General features: G+C 40.2%; 1 protein-coding gene across 1 annotated transcript in view; it reads right to left on the bottom strand.

The window, feature by feature from the left end:
• Positions 1 to 318: 318 nt before the first annotated feature.
• The window catches only part of LOC148016646 (DNA binding / DNA-directed RNA polymerase), a 63,222-nt gene continuing 44,985 nt past the window's right edge, over positions 319 to 18,555 (bottom strand). Inside the window, exon 4 of the mRNA XM_087664461.1 lies at positions 319 to 1,048. Coding sequence (XP_087520587.1) covers positions 572 to 1,048 — 477 coding nt within the window. The 3' untranslated portion in view covers positions 319 to 571. The remainder of the gene's footprint in view (positions 1,049 to 18,555) is intronic.

Below are 18,555 nucleotides of genomic sequence, written 5' to 3'. Positions count from 1 at the left end.
CAATGAGCAGAAATCAGGGAATAAACTGGCATCTGAACTTCCTTTTCCATATGCATTCTTTACACACAGCTTTTCCTTTCTCGGTAGTAGGAAATCTTGAATGTGATACTTGTGCATGGAGATGTTGCAAGTCCCTCAAATAAAAGCTCACAATCTTGCTGTTACATCCCATGTTAAGGGAGAACAGTAATGCAAACATTCTCACTTTCTACAGACATTCACAAAGGGGAACTCCATTGATGCACCAGTTTCACTCAGCAGTGCCCCCCAAAAGAATAAAATAAAAATAAAAATAACATAAATCACCAAGAACCATGGTACCACTCAAAAACCCAATTTGTATATCAAAATTTAAAATTGTCACAGAAAGAACCAGAGAGCTCACATCATCGTTTCTGCAAGAATAGACACAGAAAGGGAGGACCTGACTTCAACTATGCCGAATATTCATCAGCTTGCCGGTGAACTCTTCAGCATTACCTGTTAACTGTGACTTTGGCGCTTCCCTGATTACTTGTAGTCTTCAAGCATTCATCCAACTCTAGTTGTTGTGGAGTTGCTTTTATTCCATTCACTTCTTCCTTCTAGCCTTCGCTTTCAAAGTCTGAAATTTCAGAGGCACAGGTAGCACAACTCGATACAATCCTTGAGCACTATTTTCATCTACTGCAACTCTCTCTGTATGTTTCACTCCTTTGAACTTGCAACCCAGCTCCATATAATGAGGCCTTAGCTGTGAGATAGGCATTCTTAACTCCAGGGCAAGATCATAAGGGTCAGCATTGAAATCATCAACCATCAATCCTAACACAAGAATGTAGCTGATGAGTAAATTCCTATTTTCTTGTGTCTGAATTCGTGTTTCATGTTCAGAATTGGATTCCTGACTGATAGTAGTGAAGTGTTTCAAAAGCTTCATCCAGACTACACTAGGGATATTTGAATTGTTGGTCAAATTGATAGACCTCACAACAGACCGAGGTAAATTGTAGAAAACAATCAGATGCCTCATATACGCCAATATGACAGCTGCCTTGTTCCCCTTGTCCTGCAACACATTACACAGCAAATATGCTTTTCTTAGACAAAGTAAACTTCTGCAAACCAAGGAAATACACCAATCATAGCAGCTGATCACACGTCAGATGGAGAATGTAAAACACTTAGCACCAAATTATTCTCATGGAAAAACCTCCTCCGTATAGGATGGTACCTATGTATCTCAGATTGCAAAACAGACACTCAGAAACTATGCAAGTTTCCTCTAGCACAAGATGTCCAGAGGATGCACACACGCTTGATGTGTGCAGCAGCCACATTCTCAAGATCTGGAATAAATATCTGACATTTGTATTCTATTAGTATTACACCAGAACAGCTTCTTTGCAGTATCTCTCCACCCATCAAAAGATTATGCAAAGCTAAAGCAATATGCTCAAAGATAGTGCTGAGTGGTCAAGACAACCAAGATGTAGATGAAGATACCAGGCTCGAAGGTAGAATGCCAGAAAGTATATTTATCGTGTTCTATTACACTTCTGACTGCCATCACACAAGAGTGGTGAATGAAACACACTTAATGAGAACCCTTGGCGATGCCCTTTGGGTTCATGAAAAAAGGATGATGAATAGCATGCTTTCCTTGATGATATCCTTTCTCACCCTAAGACGAGGAATAACAGAGTGGTGAGTTTACAGGAAAATTTTTTAAGTATTAGAAACCACAGATTTTTATGTTCTAAATGCAACGTTAAATTGCAGGACCCCCCTAATTAACAGGGTAATAGTCTGTCCAAATAGACTATAAGAGAAGAAAACTGCTTTCAAAAGTTCTCATAAAAAAGAGCAAAAGCTCGGTCAGTCAGCATAAGATAGGGTTGTCTGCTGAACCACAAGGGAAGATATAAAATGTGTGCTAAATCTTCACATATGTACACTATAGTTAGGGTTGAACAGCTAGGTCAAGTGCCAAAGGGCTCAGCTTAAGTTGGAGAGAGAAAAAAATGTATACAAAAGGCCAAAATGACACATAAGACCTAAAAAGACTACATAGTGTTGCTGGAGCATATCATTAAGGAAACTGAAAAAGAAAACACAGTAAACTCAAATGGAAAAACTGCAGATTCTAATCCAAGCAAAGAAATCATGGCTCACATATATTCCCATAAGATGAACTATCCCTCCAAAATATGCTGCATGGGATGCTGCAGTATGTTACTCAGGGTAGTGAAGCTAACATTAGACAAGGGAGTTCTATAATGGAGAGAAAGTATCCACTTGTGGTGGCTTGGTGGCTGCAAGGTCCTCAAAACTTGATGATGTAGAGCTTGCCATACCTAAGCAGCTTACTCCAATAGCCCACTCTTCAAATTGATGAAATAGAGGTACAAAGGAAGGAGAATCAAGAAAGGTAGGAATAATTTATGGCCCAAGCTATTAAGTCTCAAGTGATGAAAATACTCAGACTGGATGAAATATAAATAGGCACAAAGCATGAAACTGGCCAACCTGATGTGGAAGTATGAAAATAGGCCGACCTAAAATGGTCAAGCCTTAACACAGTAAAATGTGTTTGGACATGGTTAGATGAACATTGTGAATGTCAAAATGTGAAGTCAGAGGATGGCCCGCCTCTGACCAGAGAGTGATACAATTATGAAGGTCCAACTCCGACTCTACACGAGATGCCCAAGGCTGCTTATGGGAATGTCTTGGTAAAGACAACCACTACGTTGAACTGCAGAGAGACATACTCTAATTGTACAGTCACCAGCTTGATCTACTCACAAACAATATAGTAAGGAACCCCAATGTGTTTGGTTCTCAAATAGAACTCCGAGTTCCAAGCTAGGGCAATGGCGCTCCAGCTATCCAAGAAGATGGTGGTAAGCTGATCCTAGGAGTGACTTAACTCTTGAAGAAGATAATAAAGGTGTAAGAGCTCAAGGCTGGCATTGTTGCTCTACCTCTATCAAAGACCCTGCTCTGGTAGGCTGCTCCTAGCTGGAGCAACAAATGAGTATGAAGCCAAGAGTGAAACAATAGCCTCCATGTGAACATCCAGTTTTTAAGCCTGTTAACCCAATATGAATCTGAATAACACACTAGAGTGGTGCATCTTGATCAAGGCATTGCTGATGATGAAGTAGCCAATGAGGGGGCTATATCTCGCTCATTGTGACGCGCATCCTACTCAAGCACCAATGGGGCTAGCTCCTTCCAAGGGAGTCTCTCCCAGCTACGAGAAGTGAGAAGACTAGTGTAAAACACATCATATATCGATGATGGAAGATGTGGGAGAAGTGTCGCAACTAGGTCCTCCAAAGAAATATCCATACCAAGGGATGCAAGCTCATCCCAAATCTCCTCCATCCTGTGGATGTGGTCCCTCAATGTAGGGGAATCTACGATAAAAAGCTGTTGTAGCTTCAATTCAAGAGATAATCAATGCCCAAATGTTGATCTAGTAAAGAGTTGCCAATCCCTGCCAAACCCATACAGTTGTGCGGATACAACTAACATGAACAAGGACAAAATATACACAACTCAAAAAGAGAAAAGAGCAGACTCTCACATTCAACCGAATCTGCAATCACACCATCATGAGGATCCACGGTAGGTCTTGGTATAAGGATAGTAACAAAAACCCAAAGGTCATAGGTGTTAAGGAGACACTCCCATGCAGCACGACCATAGAGAGTAGTTTGTCCCATCCAGCTTATCAAATGCAAGTAGAGAGGGTAAAACAAGCACCTAGAACCTGCTCAAAAAATGCCAATAATGCCGATCAAGGACTAGAAGCCTTGAAAGAATATAGCGGGAAAGAGAGAAAGGATGGTGCTCGGTCTAAATTGTCCCGAACCACATGATCCCCCAAAGCATACACATCGGCCATAGATGTCCTTCAATAAAGTACCTACAAGAAAACAAAGAAGATGTTGTAAACTAGGATATCATCTACCTGTAATGGGGCCATCAATGTGCTAATCAGAAAGGATTGATAATCATTGAGAAAGACGGGCAATGTCTAAAGTGTTTGATGTAGATATGTCTAAAATAAATGCAATAAAACACATCACCCAACTTGTTGGGAATAAAGGCTTTTCATGCCTTTTACGATGTTTGGATGTGTGCACGCACCCTTGTACTTTATATATATTATCAAAACCTAAAGTGATACATATTGTCATTGTACCAAACACTATGTGTCATGCTCTCACTCTTTCTGCTCACTCTCCCTACTCTGAACTCTGCACTCTATCTCAATCCTTGCACATCGACATCAAACCGGTATTAGAGTGGGCAAGAGACAGCTCAAGCGTGCGCGTGTCTCAAGACAATCGACAAGCATGCACAGGCTCAATAGGCACAAGTCAAAGTTAGCAGTTGACTGCCTAACGGAGTCAATCGCACCACGGGGACACATTTTCTACGACGACGTTGACAAGGCAAGCACAGAGGACAGGACCTACGATAACTACGACATGAGCACGTGACGGATCAAGAGACGGCCTGCAACCAACGATGACCAGACGTGGCACGTGTGCAAGCACACAAGTTCAATGGGCAACCAACGCAGGTCTAGCAGGTGACAAGGCTACGATTCAACCTAGGCAGAGATCATGCCTGGTCAATGCCTTGACATGCCTGATTTTTTTCCTTTTTTTTTTATATCCTACAATCTTTTTTTCTTCTTCACTACCAAGCGTTCTCAGATCCAAGAAAATTGGGGCTTTTGCAAAATTTCTTCAATTTGTGCAACAATTGCCTGGCATATACACTTGGATACTTGGACGAACTTCCCTTTGAAAATTTGGGGCTTTTGACCGAAATTGTCAAATTTGGGGCTATTGATCGGTACTTACAATATACCATGGTCACTTGTGTGACATTTGAGCTTATATTTGGTGACTTTTGAGTCAACTTAGTGCTGCAAATTATGGCTGGAAACACTGACAGCAACAATCTTTTGCACATCAAGAAGCTTGAGGGTGCACATAATTTTGCAATATGGCAAAAACAGTGCTATAATGTCTTGGTGCAGAAGAAATAGGTGAAGCACATCAAAGTGAAGGGAATAAAACTAGCAAGTATGGAACAAGAAGAGTGGGATGATTTGGATGAGCTTGCACGCTCTACCATTGAGCTCTCAATGTCAAACAACTTGCTCTTTAACATTGAGAAGCTGAATTCAACATATGCAATGTGGCAAAGACTTGAAGAATTGTATGCTCTGAAAAGTGCAGCCAACAAGGTTTATTGGCTAAAAAAGTTAATGGACTTTCGCATGAAGGAAGGTACAACCAGTGTACATTTGAATGAGTTCAGTTCCATTTTCACTCGGTTGATTGCTTCGGATTTTCATATTGATGATGAGTTCAAAGCTATTTTCTTGCTATGCACTTTGCCTAAAAGTTGGGATACTTTCAAGACGGCCTTGAATAACTCAAATGCTCAGCTGTTATATACTGATGTGGACAATTCTTTGCTGATGGAATAACTCAACAAACAAAATAATTCAGCAAACAAGTCTTCTAATACATTGCACACTAGGAGCAGATTTCAACAAAAAAGGGTAGTTCTAAAAATAGAGGGCACGCAGCAATGATGTTATCTTCCAGGAAGATCGCATGCACAAACAGCCTAAAAAGACAGAGGAGGTCAAACAGGTTGTATTTCGAGAGGATGTACCAATTGGACAGCAAAGGATGGCGACTAGAGCAACAAATACCTATTGTAAATGTCCCTAAAAATGCAAGGAATAATGCTGAAAATGATGAACAAGATATTGCCCGTGGTGTACCACAAATTCAAAACGAATAGATGCCTCTGGAACAACCAAAACCGGCTGTAAAGCATACTAAATCTGCAAAACAGTAAGCTGTTAATGCAAATTTGCAATTTGCACACCCAGCAAATCTTGACCATTGGGTCCGTAGGTCAACCAAAGTGCAAAGACAGCCAAACAGGTTTGTTCTTGGTGTCAATTATGTGGCTGATTATGTCATGTTGACAGTTTGTGGTGTGAGCTGTCACGCTTCCAAGGAGGAATGGAAAGAAAAGACAACAAGAAATGGCATAAGGCTATGCTATCAAAGATGGAATCTCTCATGAAAAATGGCACTTGAGATTTGGTGCATTTGCCTAAAGGGCAGAAAGTGCTACCATGCAAATGGGTTTACAAAATGAAAGTCACTTTTGGTTCTTTGCCAAAGTACAGGGCACGATTGGTTGCTAAAGGGTACAAGCAAGAACATGGAATTGATTTTGATGAAACCTTTTCTCCTAAAGTCAAAATGACTACTTTGCGAACCATCTTGGGCTTGGCTACATCTGAACATATGAAACTCATACAGATGGATGTCAATACAACCTTTTGTAAATGCCCCGAACAACGTAGTATGCTTAACAATTATGATATTCACTTGTTTTTGAGATTTAATATAAAAGAGAATGAACACTTAAAGCTGAAAATGAAAATTACTCACAAAATTACAGCCATGAAAATGTAAAAGTAATGGAGACAAGATTGAGGGTTGAAGATGGGCAACCCCCCCCCCCCCCCCCCCGAAGGAATGTATTTCTACTCAACCCAAGTCCCTTAGGGAAGAGCTCAGTTACAATCAACCTGAGAGTGAGGAGAAGTAATTCTCACTCTCACAAGATCATGCAAAGATGTACAAACACACATGCATTATCTATTATGCAATGATAAGAACTGATTTCTTTACAGTATGAGAGAAGAAAGAGGGGAAATCAGTCTTTCTCCATCGTTGATCAGCAATACATGGATAGGGCTTGCTTCTTGTTGGTAAAATGGAAGAAAGAGCTCGAGAAGGAGGTGCTGTAATGAATTTACAGGCTTGCTGTCCTATAAAACAGCAGTGATAGAAGAGGGAATATGGAGGAATTTGATAATGGAGAAGTGGGGAATGATGATGGGGATGGATGGGGCCAGTTTCTGGCTATCTGTGGGTGCTGTACATGAGTTTACAGCAAAGAAAAATGATGCTGAATGAAGAAAAACAAGCTCTTATTTATAGGAGGGGGAAGAGCTAGTACAAAAGGGGAAAGTGGAATAGCATAAGACAAGTGTCCAACCACATGTCATGAGATGTGACAAGTGGTGGGACACTTGGAAACTTGTGTGACAAGTGTCTTGACACTTGTCTCTTCTCTATGGCCTTCCTTTTTGGGCTGAATATTGTCAAGAATAGAAACAACCAAATTTAGTAAGCACAGTCAGAGTACAGAATTTACTATTTTTTAGGACTAGCATTTTTAGGCTAATTCGAGGCTCCTAAAATTTAGGGACCTCCTAAAATTTAGGGTCCTCCTAAAATTTAGAGACCCCCCAATATGGATGTCATATGAAAGCTTTTTCCGTATACATCGCAAAAACAGTATCAGAATCTTCATGTGACTTTCCTATGCAAAGAAATGTGCAGTTTAAGCTTTCAGCCCACACATGCACATTGTACAAGCATTTCATGATCATGCCATCTTGTTGATTGTAACTGTTTGTTCTGGCAGATCTAGCCCACACTTCAAGGCATCAATCCTTTCTGTGTGCGAGTCTAACCCTGATATGCGTGAGTTCTGTCACAGGCGCCCAATCGGCCATATAGATGGAAGTGTGAACTATCTTTTCTCTAACCCACCGCGTGGATCCACCATAACCTGTGACCACTCATCAGTGGCCAGCTCCAATGCACTTTTCTTTATATCTAATTAGTGCAAAGGAAACAAATTTTTAATAAATCATTATATAGACAAATTAGTAAAAAATGATACAAATTCTGTTTCTATAGAGTTGTGACAGCCCTCTGGCTTTTATTCAGCTGCCCTCAGCTCAAAAGCTTCTTGATATGGCTGAAGAATGTCTGGGTAATCCTTCATGAATTTTTCATCTACCCACTGTGCATCTGTTGTGGGTAGATTCTTGAATTTTAGTAAGAATTTTCGTGTCACAAGGCCACTTCTCGTGGTTCGATCCTTGTGAAACAAAATCTGTTCAGGTTCCAAGAGTTGCTCTGTTTCTTCAACTTCTGGGGGATCTTCAATAATGGGTTCCTTTGGTTCTGGTCCTATGTAAGGTTTTAGCAAACTTACATGAAAAGCATTGTGTATTTTCAAATGAGCAGGAACCTCAAGTCGATAAGAAACTTCATTTATTTTCTCAATCACTTTGAAGGGTCCAAAGTATCTACTGGAGAGCTTTGGAAAATATGAATTTTGATCGGAACCTTGTTTAAGCCTGCTTTTATCAAACTTTAGCAAGACATATTGACCCTTTTCAAAAGCCAAAGGTCTTCTTCGTTTATCTGCTTGCTTCTTTTGTCACTCTTGGGCAACTTTGATAGTGGCTCGAACTTGATCCATTGCTGTTTTTAAATCTGAAGCAAACTCATCAACAGCAAAAATCTTATCTTTAGTGCGAATAATTAGAGGAGGAATCACTTTACCCTGTACTATTTCATTTGGAGCTTTCCCTGTGGATAAGTGCACTGTATTGTTGTAAGCAAACTCCAATAATGGAAGATATTTCTTCCATTGTGACTTATGTTCACTAACATAAGCTTTCAACATATCCAAAAGAGTGAGATTCATCACCTCTGTTTGGCCGTCAGTTTGAGGATGAAAAGCTGAGGATAACTTTAAAGTGGTTCCCAAATTCTCAAATAAAGCACGCCAAAAGTTACTTGTGAATTTGGAGTCTCTATCTGAAATGATCTCAGAAGGCATACCATGTAATCTGAAGATATGTTGAATGAAAAGTCTTGCAGCTTGTGTGGATTTCAATGTTTTATGACATGGAATAAAATGTGATTGCTTGCTGAATCGATCAATTATGACCCAAATCATATCATGACCTAGAGGTGTTCTTGGAATACCTGAGATGAAATCCATTGTGATAGATTCCCATGGATCTTTGGGCACTGGAAGAGGTTGCAACAATCCTGGAGTCTTCTACCTATCATACTTGGATTTTTGGCATACTAGACAAGCCTCAATGAAGTTATGTGTATCTCTTCGTAATGTTGGCCAATAAAAGTAGCGCTCAATTGCACTTAAGAGTGGCTACCCTCCCTCTATGCCCTGCATAAGGGGGTTCATGACTTTCTTTAAGCACCTTTTGTCGAACAAAAAGAGTGACACAAAGGCGATTGTTCATGAGAAGGTAACCATCTTTGATGGAATAATCTGGATGAGAACCTCCTTGCTGTAAATTTGACTAAATTGCTGCAAAGTCGGTATCTTCATCATAAGTATTCTTCATCATTTGAAAATCTTCATGATGAGCCACTATAATAGTTGCAATGCGAGGCACTCTAGAAAGTGCATCAGCAACTACATTTTGTTTCCCTGGAGTGTACATAATTTGAAAATGAAACATAGACAAGAAATTTTCCCATCTTGCATATTTCTCTTGCAAATGCTTTTGAGTCTTGAAATACTTCAAGCTCTGATGATCAGTTTTAATAAGGAATTCATTGCCTAAAAGATAATGTTTCCATATCTTCAAAGCATGAACCACTACTAAGAGCTCCTTTTCATAAATGTCATACATTTTCTCCACATCATTTAGACGGCGGCTTTCAAAGGCTACAGCATGGCCTTCTTGATTTAGCATTGCACCAATACAATCACCGCAAGCATTTGCTTCTACCACAAATGGTTTTACCAAATCTAGAATGATAAAAACAAGTCCAGAAGTAAGAGCTGTTTTCAGCCTTGTGAAGGCTGCCTTCTCTTTTTCCTTTCATTGGAAAGAGGTCTTCTTCTTTGTAAGGTCATGACGTGGAGAAGCCATTTGTGCAAAATGCTTGATGAAGCGGCGGTAATAAGAGCATAAGCCAAGAAACGATCGCACCTCATGTACATTATGACGATGAGGCCATTCTTGGATTATCTTGATCTTTTCAGGATCCATCTGAATCCCTTCAGAAGAGATGACATGCCCAAGGTAATTTATTTTATGCATGAAAAATTCACTCTTTTTACCATTTACCAAGAGTTGATTTTGTTGAAGTAATTAATTGTAGAACAATCTCCAAGTGTTGATGATGCTCCTCTTCATTCTTGGTAAAGACAAGAATATCATCAAAGAAAGTACCAACATATTGTCGATGCTCTCTAAAGATGCACTCCATCATTCGATTAAAGGTGGCTGGTGCATTGGTTAATCCGAAAGGAACCACCAAGAATTCATAAAGACCGTATGAAGTGCGGAAAGCAGTTTTGTGTATATCTTGTGGTATTACCCTAATTTGATGATAACCACTCTTTAGATCAATGCGGCTGAAAACCTTTGAGCCTCCTAGACGATCCAAAATGTCGTCAATTCTGGGAATAGGAAACCGATTCTTCACAGTGATTTTGTTGAGGGCTCGATAATCAATGCACATCCTAAATGTGCCATCTTTCTTTTGAACAAGAAGAACCGGTGAACAAAATGGTGAGCTACTTGGCCTAATTAGCCCACGGTTGAGTAGGTCTTCGACTTGCTTTCTAATTTCTTCTTGTTGAGGGCGGCTCACACGGTATGGTGCTATATTAGGAGGAGAACTGCCCGGAATAATATCAATATGATGGTCTTCTGGCCTTTCTGGGGGAAGCTGATAAGGAAGATCTTCCGAAAAACAATCTTTATACTTTTCCAAGAGCTGAAGTCGCTCTTGGTTTTCAGCATTCATATTATATTTTACATCAGTGACATAAAGCAAACAACATTGAACACAATCCTTAATTGCTCTAGAGAACTACATATGGCTTACCATAGGTATGGTGTCTCCAGAAACTCCAACTTGGATCTCGTATTTCTTGTCTTTGTTGGTGAGTTCTACCTTCTTTTTCTGAGAGAAGATGGTTGAATCTATTCTATGATTCCAGGGCATGCCAAGAATCACATCGCAACCATCAAGGTCTCCGATACAGAAGGTATCTTCGTCACTGTAGCCTTAAATTTGAAACTTGAGCTTGCCAATGTAGGGTGTCATGGTCTTCACTGTGTCACCTTCATCGGCATTTAAAGCTTGGCGAACTTCTGCCGGAGTGTCCATCTCTTAATTCTTTAATCCAAGCTCTTTAGCTAATTGCAAGGAAATGACATTTTCATTAGCCCCAAGATCTATCAAGAATAGTGCTTGCTTACCTTGCAATTGTCCCCAAGCTTTTAATAATTTGCGCATCTCTGGAGTGTGAGTTGTGTTTGCAACTACATCACTGATAGCATTGATTTTCACTGGCGACTTAGGCTTGTTGTCAGAAACCTTGCTTTGTCCTTTGTTTGGACATTGCTTCGCTATGTGGCCTGTTTGTCCACATTTAAAGCACTTCCCTTCTTTCATGAAGTGCTGCTTTTCTTCTTCGGAAAGTTGCTTTGCTTGTGGGTATAGATAATTGAGGAGCATTAAGAGGTGCATAGGGCTTTGCTTGTGGGTATAGATTGGAGCAAAATTGAGGAGCATTAAGAGGTGCATAGGGCTTCATCTTCTTTTGATTTGATGGCTGCTTTTGCCGCTGTTTTTGTCCTTCATTTGGGGCTGAATACTCCTCATCATCAGCTACTCTCTTCTTATCATTCTTTTGAAATGATTTGTTGCCATTGTGCTCCATTTCCCATGTCTCAGCATGGTCCATGAGTTCCCTGAGACTAGAACAATGATAATGATTAAGAGCGGTACGAAGTTTAAAATGCAAACCTCCTTGAAACTTCCTAAACTTTTCCGAACTGCTGATCTTCTTAAAATATTAGACCTTCAAAAGTAGCTCCCAAAATCTCTTGGTATAGTCACCAAGTGACGCATTTTTCCTTTGCCAAAGCCGATCCCATTCCATTTTTACATCTCTTTTGAAATGAATAGAAAGAAATTGGCTTTGTATCATGTGAACAAAGGACCGCCATGATTTTGGGACAGCATGATCATATTCCAACCCCGTCCACGAAGTATGGGCTAAGTCGGTCAAATGTAAAGCTGCAAACTTGATCTTTTCTTTTTCTTTATACTTGTCACGACCATACAAAATTTGAAATTGACGAATAAACTTCAAAAGAAGATCACGATTTCGGGAACGATCATACATACTGAACTTGATCTTCTTTTCAAGTTGAGATAGTGACTTAGTCTTCTTCTTCTTCTTATGCCTTCGTCCATGCCCGGATCTTGAGGTTGAAGATGATGAAGTGCTTGATGGGGATGAAGATGGAGACGAGAGTGAAGAATGTCGACGACTTTGACGATGATGAGGTCTTCCACGAGAAGAGTGTGACTCTTCGTCACTAGAAGAGGGTCCATCAGAGTAGGCGCCAGATGACTTTGAAGAAGAGGATGAGCTTCGACGCGATCTCTTTCTTTGTCTTGAAGTAGAATGGAACTGCCTCTTAGGCCTTTATAATATTTTTAACAAGAATATTACATTCTCGAACGCCCCGAACAACGTAGTATACTTAACAATTATGATATTCACTTGTTTTCGAGATTTAATATAAAAGAGAATGAACACTTAAAGCTGAAAATGAAAATTACTCACAAAATTACAGTCATGAAAATGTAAAAGTAATGGAGACAAGATTGAGGGTTGAAGATGGGCAACCCCCCCCCTCCGAAGGAATGTATTTCAGCTCAACCCAAGTTCCTTAGGGAAGAGCTCAGTTGCAATCAACCTGAGAGTGAGGAGAAGTAATTCTCACTCTCACAAGATCAATACAAACACACATGCATTATCTATTATGCAATGATAAGAACTGATTTCTTTACAGTATGAGAGAAGAAAGAGGGGAAATCAGCCTTTCTCCATCGTTGATCAGCAGTACATGGATAGGGCTTGCTTCTTGTTGCTAAGATGGAAGAAAGAGCTCGAGAAGGAGGTGCTGTAATGAATTTACAGGCTTGCTGTCCTATAAAACAGCAGTGATAGAAGAGGAAATATGGAGGAATTTGATAATGGAGAAGTGAGGGATGATGATGGGGATGGATGGGGCCAGTTTCTAGCTATCTGTGGGTGTTGTACATGAGTTTACAGCAAAGAAAAATGATGCTGAATGAAGAAAAACGAGCTCTTATTTATAGGAGGGGGAAGAGCTAGTACAAAAGGGGAAAGTAGAGTAGCACAAGACAAGTGTCCAACCACATGTCATGAGATGTGACAAGTGGTGGGACACTTGGAAACTTGTGTGACAAGTGTCTTAACACTTGTCTCTTCTCTATGGCCTTCCTTTTTGGGCTGAATACTGTCAAGAATAGAAACAACCAAATTTAGTAAGCACAGTCAGAGTACAGAATTTACTATTTTTTAGGACTAGCATTTTTAGGCTAATTCGAGGCTCCTAAAATTTAGGGACCCCCCAATATGGGTGTCATATGAAAGCTTTTTCCGTATACATCGCAAAAACGGTATCAGAATCTTCATGTGACTTTCCTATGCAAAGAAATGTGCAGTTCAAGCTTTCAGCCCACACATGCACATTGTACAAGCATTTCATGATCATGCCATCTTGTTGATTGTAAATGTTTGTTCTGGAGGATCTAGCCCACACTTCAAGGCATCAATCCTTTCTGTGTGCGAGTCTAAGCCTGATATGCGTGAGTTCTAGTCACAGGTGCCCAATCGGCCATATAGGTGGAAGTGTGAACTATCTTTTCTCTAACCCACCGCGTGGGTCCACCATAACCTGTAACCACTCATCAATGGCCAGCTCCAATACACTTTTCTTTATATCTAATTAGTGCAAAGGAAACAAATTTTTAATAAATCATTATATAGACAAATTAGTAAAAAAGGATACAAATTTTGTTTCTATAGAGTTGTGACATCTTTTTACATGGTGATCTACATGAAGAGATCTATATGCATCAGCCTAAGGGTTTTATTGGAAAGAGAAAAGAGCACATGGTATGTAAACTCAACAAGAGTTTGTATGGGCTGAAATAGACAACCCATGAATGGTATCATAAATTTGATACATTTATGCAATCTCACGAATTCCATCGCTCTCAAATTGATCACTGCTTATACTCCAAGAAAGCCGTAGATAGCAACCTTATTCTCTTGGTTTTGTATGTGGATGACATGCGAATTGCAAGTAAGGATGCTCATGCCTTACTCCTTGAAGCAAAACCTACATAGTAGCTTTGATATGGAGGGTCTTGGCAAGGCCAATCGCATTCTTGGCATGCGTATACTCAAGGATAGATCAAAGGATCTTATTTTTCTGTCACAACAAGAGTACGTTACTAAGGTTTCGCAACGTTTCAATATGGAGGGGAAAAAGCCATTGGTATACCATTGCCTCCATATGTGAAACTTAGTACAGATAATAGCCCTACATCTAATGAAGGAAATACTAAGATGACCAAGATTCCTTATGCTTCAACTGTTGGTAGCTTGATGTACGCTATGGTTGCTACACGTCTTGACATTGCATTTGCAGTGGGAGAGGTTAGCAAGTACATGGCATATCTTGGCAAAAAGCATTGAAAAGCAGTGAAGGGTACCATGAGATATCTTAAGGACAAAGGATTTCTATATCTGCTTTGGTAAGAAAAAGTCATCTGTTATTGGCTTCACGGATGCAGACTATGTTGGTCTTCCTAACTACAGGAAGTCTACTTCAAGATATATATTCACATTCACAAGAGGAGCAATCTCTTGGATATCTAGCCTGCAAAAGTATGTTGCATTGTCTACTACAGAGGCAAAGTATATGGCTGCCATTGAGGCATGCAAAGAGGCTTTATGGCTTTTGCGTCTAGTGAGAGAGCTTGGTATTACAAAGGTTCCTATCCTTCATTGTGACAGTCAAAGTGCTATCATGCTAGCACGGAATCTTATCTTTCACACAAAGACAAAGCTCATATAGGTGAAGTATTATTTTAAAAAGAATGTACTTGACAGCAAGAGCATTGAGCTTGTCAAGCGCAGTTTGTCAGCCTCCTCGTCAAAGATGAGTCGCATGCGTTCGTGTAGGAGCCTGCTATAGTGCTCATCAAGGTGTTCCTGCTCTTCCCAAGATAAAGGGAAGGGCAAGTAATCTCCAAGCTGCTCCTTGGGGATTGTGCCCACGTCCGCAAGGACGTAGACTCGTGCGAACATCTTAAGCTTAGCATCCAACTCAGCTAAGCATTCTACGATACTTCTATGTTCAACGAGGGCTTGCTCAGTTGCCATCTCATGCAAGGTTCTGGGAGTTTATCTAGGCTTTAGCATAGCTAGGGGTTCAAGCCTAATTGAGCAAGATTGGTCAACGCTAGGATTGCTCATGCTCTTGGGGTTATTAAAGATGAGGGACAATGAATGGCTGACCCCTTCAATGAATTAAATATTCTCTCATTCATCACATCTCTGAGCAACCAAATTTGGCATTTTCATTCTTTTGAAATCCCAACTAATTAGCAACTTAATCATTTTCTTACAAGTGCCTTTTTTGAAGTGTTTTGGCCCTAATTTTTACTATCATATCTTGTTCTCAGTAATGCCAAAGGATATTCTTGAGAAGAAGTTCAAAAAGTTAAAGAGCTGTGCTTGGATTCTTTTATTAGGCATCATTCTTTAGGTTCTAAGCTAGTGTAGAATCTCCCACAAGTTTTTCTAACCGAAGTAAAAGGCCCTTCCCTTTTGAACCCTCCAAAAGCCCGAATTTCTTCCCCCTCTTAAGCTTGAAGGAAGCCTATAAGGTCTTCCAAAGCCCAATTCCACAAGACGAAGCATCGGTCAAGGAAGCCGAATCTCAAAGGGAATTGCGCGTGCGAGGGAGACGAGCCAAGATCATAAGTCTACGGCCAAGGCAAGAAGGTCGAATTCTCGATGGCCCCTAAAAAGGCACAAGGCGCAATTGTAGGAGGAACATCTCCTAACATCCATGTGGACATTTCACCGAATCCACAAGTCCAGGTTTTCTTCCTAATTTTGGTTTACGTCGAAATATTGCAATTGTGCATGGATAATTTATGAAATTAGGGTGCACTTTTGGCTATTTTAAAGGAAATAACTCACAATCAAAGAATCGGTCATTTGTATTTTTCAAAGAAACGAATGGAAGAAGGTACATATAGATTATAACCCTACAGACCTTCTTACGAATGTTCTTCCAGCAAAGCGGTTGCCGCCAGATGATGGGTGTGGATAGTATATGTGTGTTTCAACTTTGTACATACATAGACTTAGCTTATTCTTTCCTCTACCTTCAAGCACATCAAATGTAGAGGTAAAAACAAGTAGACCCGTCACACAACCTACCCTACAAAATAGAGATTGTAGAGGATAGTAAATAGACTTCTCAATACTAATAGAGACCACCCACCAAACATGATGTGCCCATATGTAAAGTTCAATCTATCCTACAAAAAACACAACTTGTTATGGACTAAAAACAAGCTGCCCTACAATGTTTGATGCCAAACGCAAAGTCCGCGGCACATATGGATGGCACCAAGCTAGATTTGTCGTGGACATGCGCTCCTCATCGAGATCTCCGACTCCCACGTGTGGCTCTAATACCATGTGAGAGTGCGCAACAAAAAGAGAAAAGTGAACATGGAGAGGAGACAGAGAGAACAAAGGAGAGAGTGTGTGAGAAAGAAAGAGAAGAAACAATGTGACTACAATGTCTAAAGGCACAAGGTTGCAACAATTAGCCCCAACATGCATCTCTACGCATCAATGTGGAAACCAAATGATAGCAAGGGGATGAGAGAATGAGCAAGGCTGACTGATCACAAAGGATCAATGATGGATAATGAGAGTGGGAGGGCAAGCCACCTATATATAGGCAAACTGGGGCAAAAAGTGACCAGTCCCAAAATAGGGTGCCCAAGACAACCAAAAGTGCCCAAAAAGAAAGGAACTAACCTAAACCACATAAAATAACAAATCAATACAATGTCAAAACTCCTAATGTCCTCATTTGACTTGGACTCAAGACTCGTATGCAAGAGATTACCACACAAGACATGCATGACTACTAACAACCTCAACTTGTAATGTATCCTTTGATGCTCTCTTCTCATCTGAATCAAACTGATAGATGCCATTGTATAATGTACCAGAGCCAATGATGGCATCCCTATCACTATGGTCATAAACACTACATTGATTCATGTGGAATTTAACCACAAAACCAACACATGCAATGGCTGAAACTGAAAGCAAATTTTTCTTGATACCAAGCACATACAAGACCTTTTCAAGTATGTAGTTTTCCCATCTATTGCAATGATGGGAATCTGTTCAATACCTTGAATTACACACGAAACATTATTTGCACATACAATGGATCCCCTCTTTTGTACATTTGCATAAGACACAAACAATCACAAAAAAACATTATGTGCTTGTAAACTTCAATGATAGACCATGTGCATGTAAAGAAGGATATACAATCAATGCACAACAAAAACATAAGACCTAACCGTAGTTGCCTTCTTACATCGTATGATATTGATCATACCGTACGATATGGTGTATTTCTATATGAATCCGTACAATGAAACTGCGCATTTCCGGCCACCGTATCCAGGGCTTTCCTATGTAGCATAAATGCATCCTACATGCCAGTTGGAGAATCCACGTTGTCCTACATGGCACTTTAGGGGGGTGGAAAGCTTTGGATACTTCAACCCACCCCCTTTTCTAGCTATGTACTCCTCCCCCAACCCCCTTGGAATCCATCCAGCCCTCTTCAATTATTTGTATCTTCTTTGACTATTTAACCCTTCTTGGATCTCTCTTTTCTCCCACACTCTTCTCTCATCTACAAAAGGGGCTTCTCTCCTCCATGCTTCCACACCAATTCACCAAGCATTTGCCATTCTCATCTCCCTCTCTTGAATCTTGATTCTTGGAGGTGATTTGTGAAGCTCCCACTCTCTCCTCTTTCCTGCACCTCCTTCCTCTTCAAGCATCCACCAGCCTTTCTTCTCAAAGAGTGGTAATTCTTGATCAAGCACTTAATTACAATAATCAGTAAATAAACATAAACTGAAAATATGCAATGTACCTTAAAATTCTTGGACAATAGATACCCTGCACTTCCTCTTAGTATTTCTTTAACTTTGTTAACTAATGGTTTGGGTACAAGGTGAGATTCCGCAATCTCCTTGGCTAATCCAAAAGCCCCTTGTTATAGATGCAATCCACACATCAATCGAGCCAATTGCCCCTTGAGTTTCATCCAGGACTTGCTCTAATTGCACCCCAAATGGCCAAATACTGCCCCAAATTCACAATGGATGGTCTAGCATTTGGATTCCCTTACAATTCCACAAGTTTCAAGTGTTGAATTCAGTGTACGATGCCTTCTACTGTTGGCACAGGTCCCTAGGTAGTTGTTAAACCCTAGTTTTTGCAAAAATTTAAGGTTTAAAGAAAAATTATCTCTATTGTCTACCAAACCTAGCTGAGATCTGCTCCAAATGGCTGAGATGAGCTAAGATTGAAACCAGTCTTTCTTCTGTGGATGGGTGGCAATTCCATGATTACAACTTAGTTACAGTAGCAACATTTATTACAAAACTAAGAAATGCAAATTAACTTACAATCTTGGATAATGGACAC

This window comes from Lygodium microphyllum, chromosome 23 (genome assembly GCF_053477565.2).
Source record: "Lygodium microphyllum isolate KBCC chromosome 23, Lygodium_microphyllum_v1.1.10, whole genome shotgun sequence".
NCBI classification, from domain to species: domain Eukaryota; kingdom Viridiplantae; phylum Streptophyta; class Polypodiopsida; order Schizaeales; family Lygodiaceae; genus Lygodium; species Lygodium microphyllum.
Note: the sequence above shows the minus strand (reverse complement) of the source record. Positions and strands in the feature narration are given on the sequence as shown.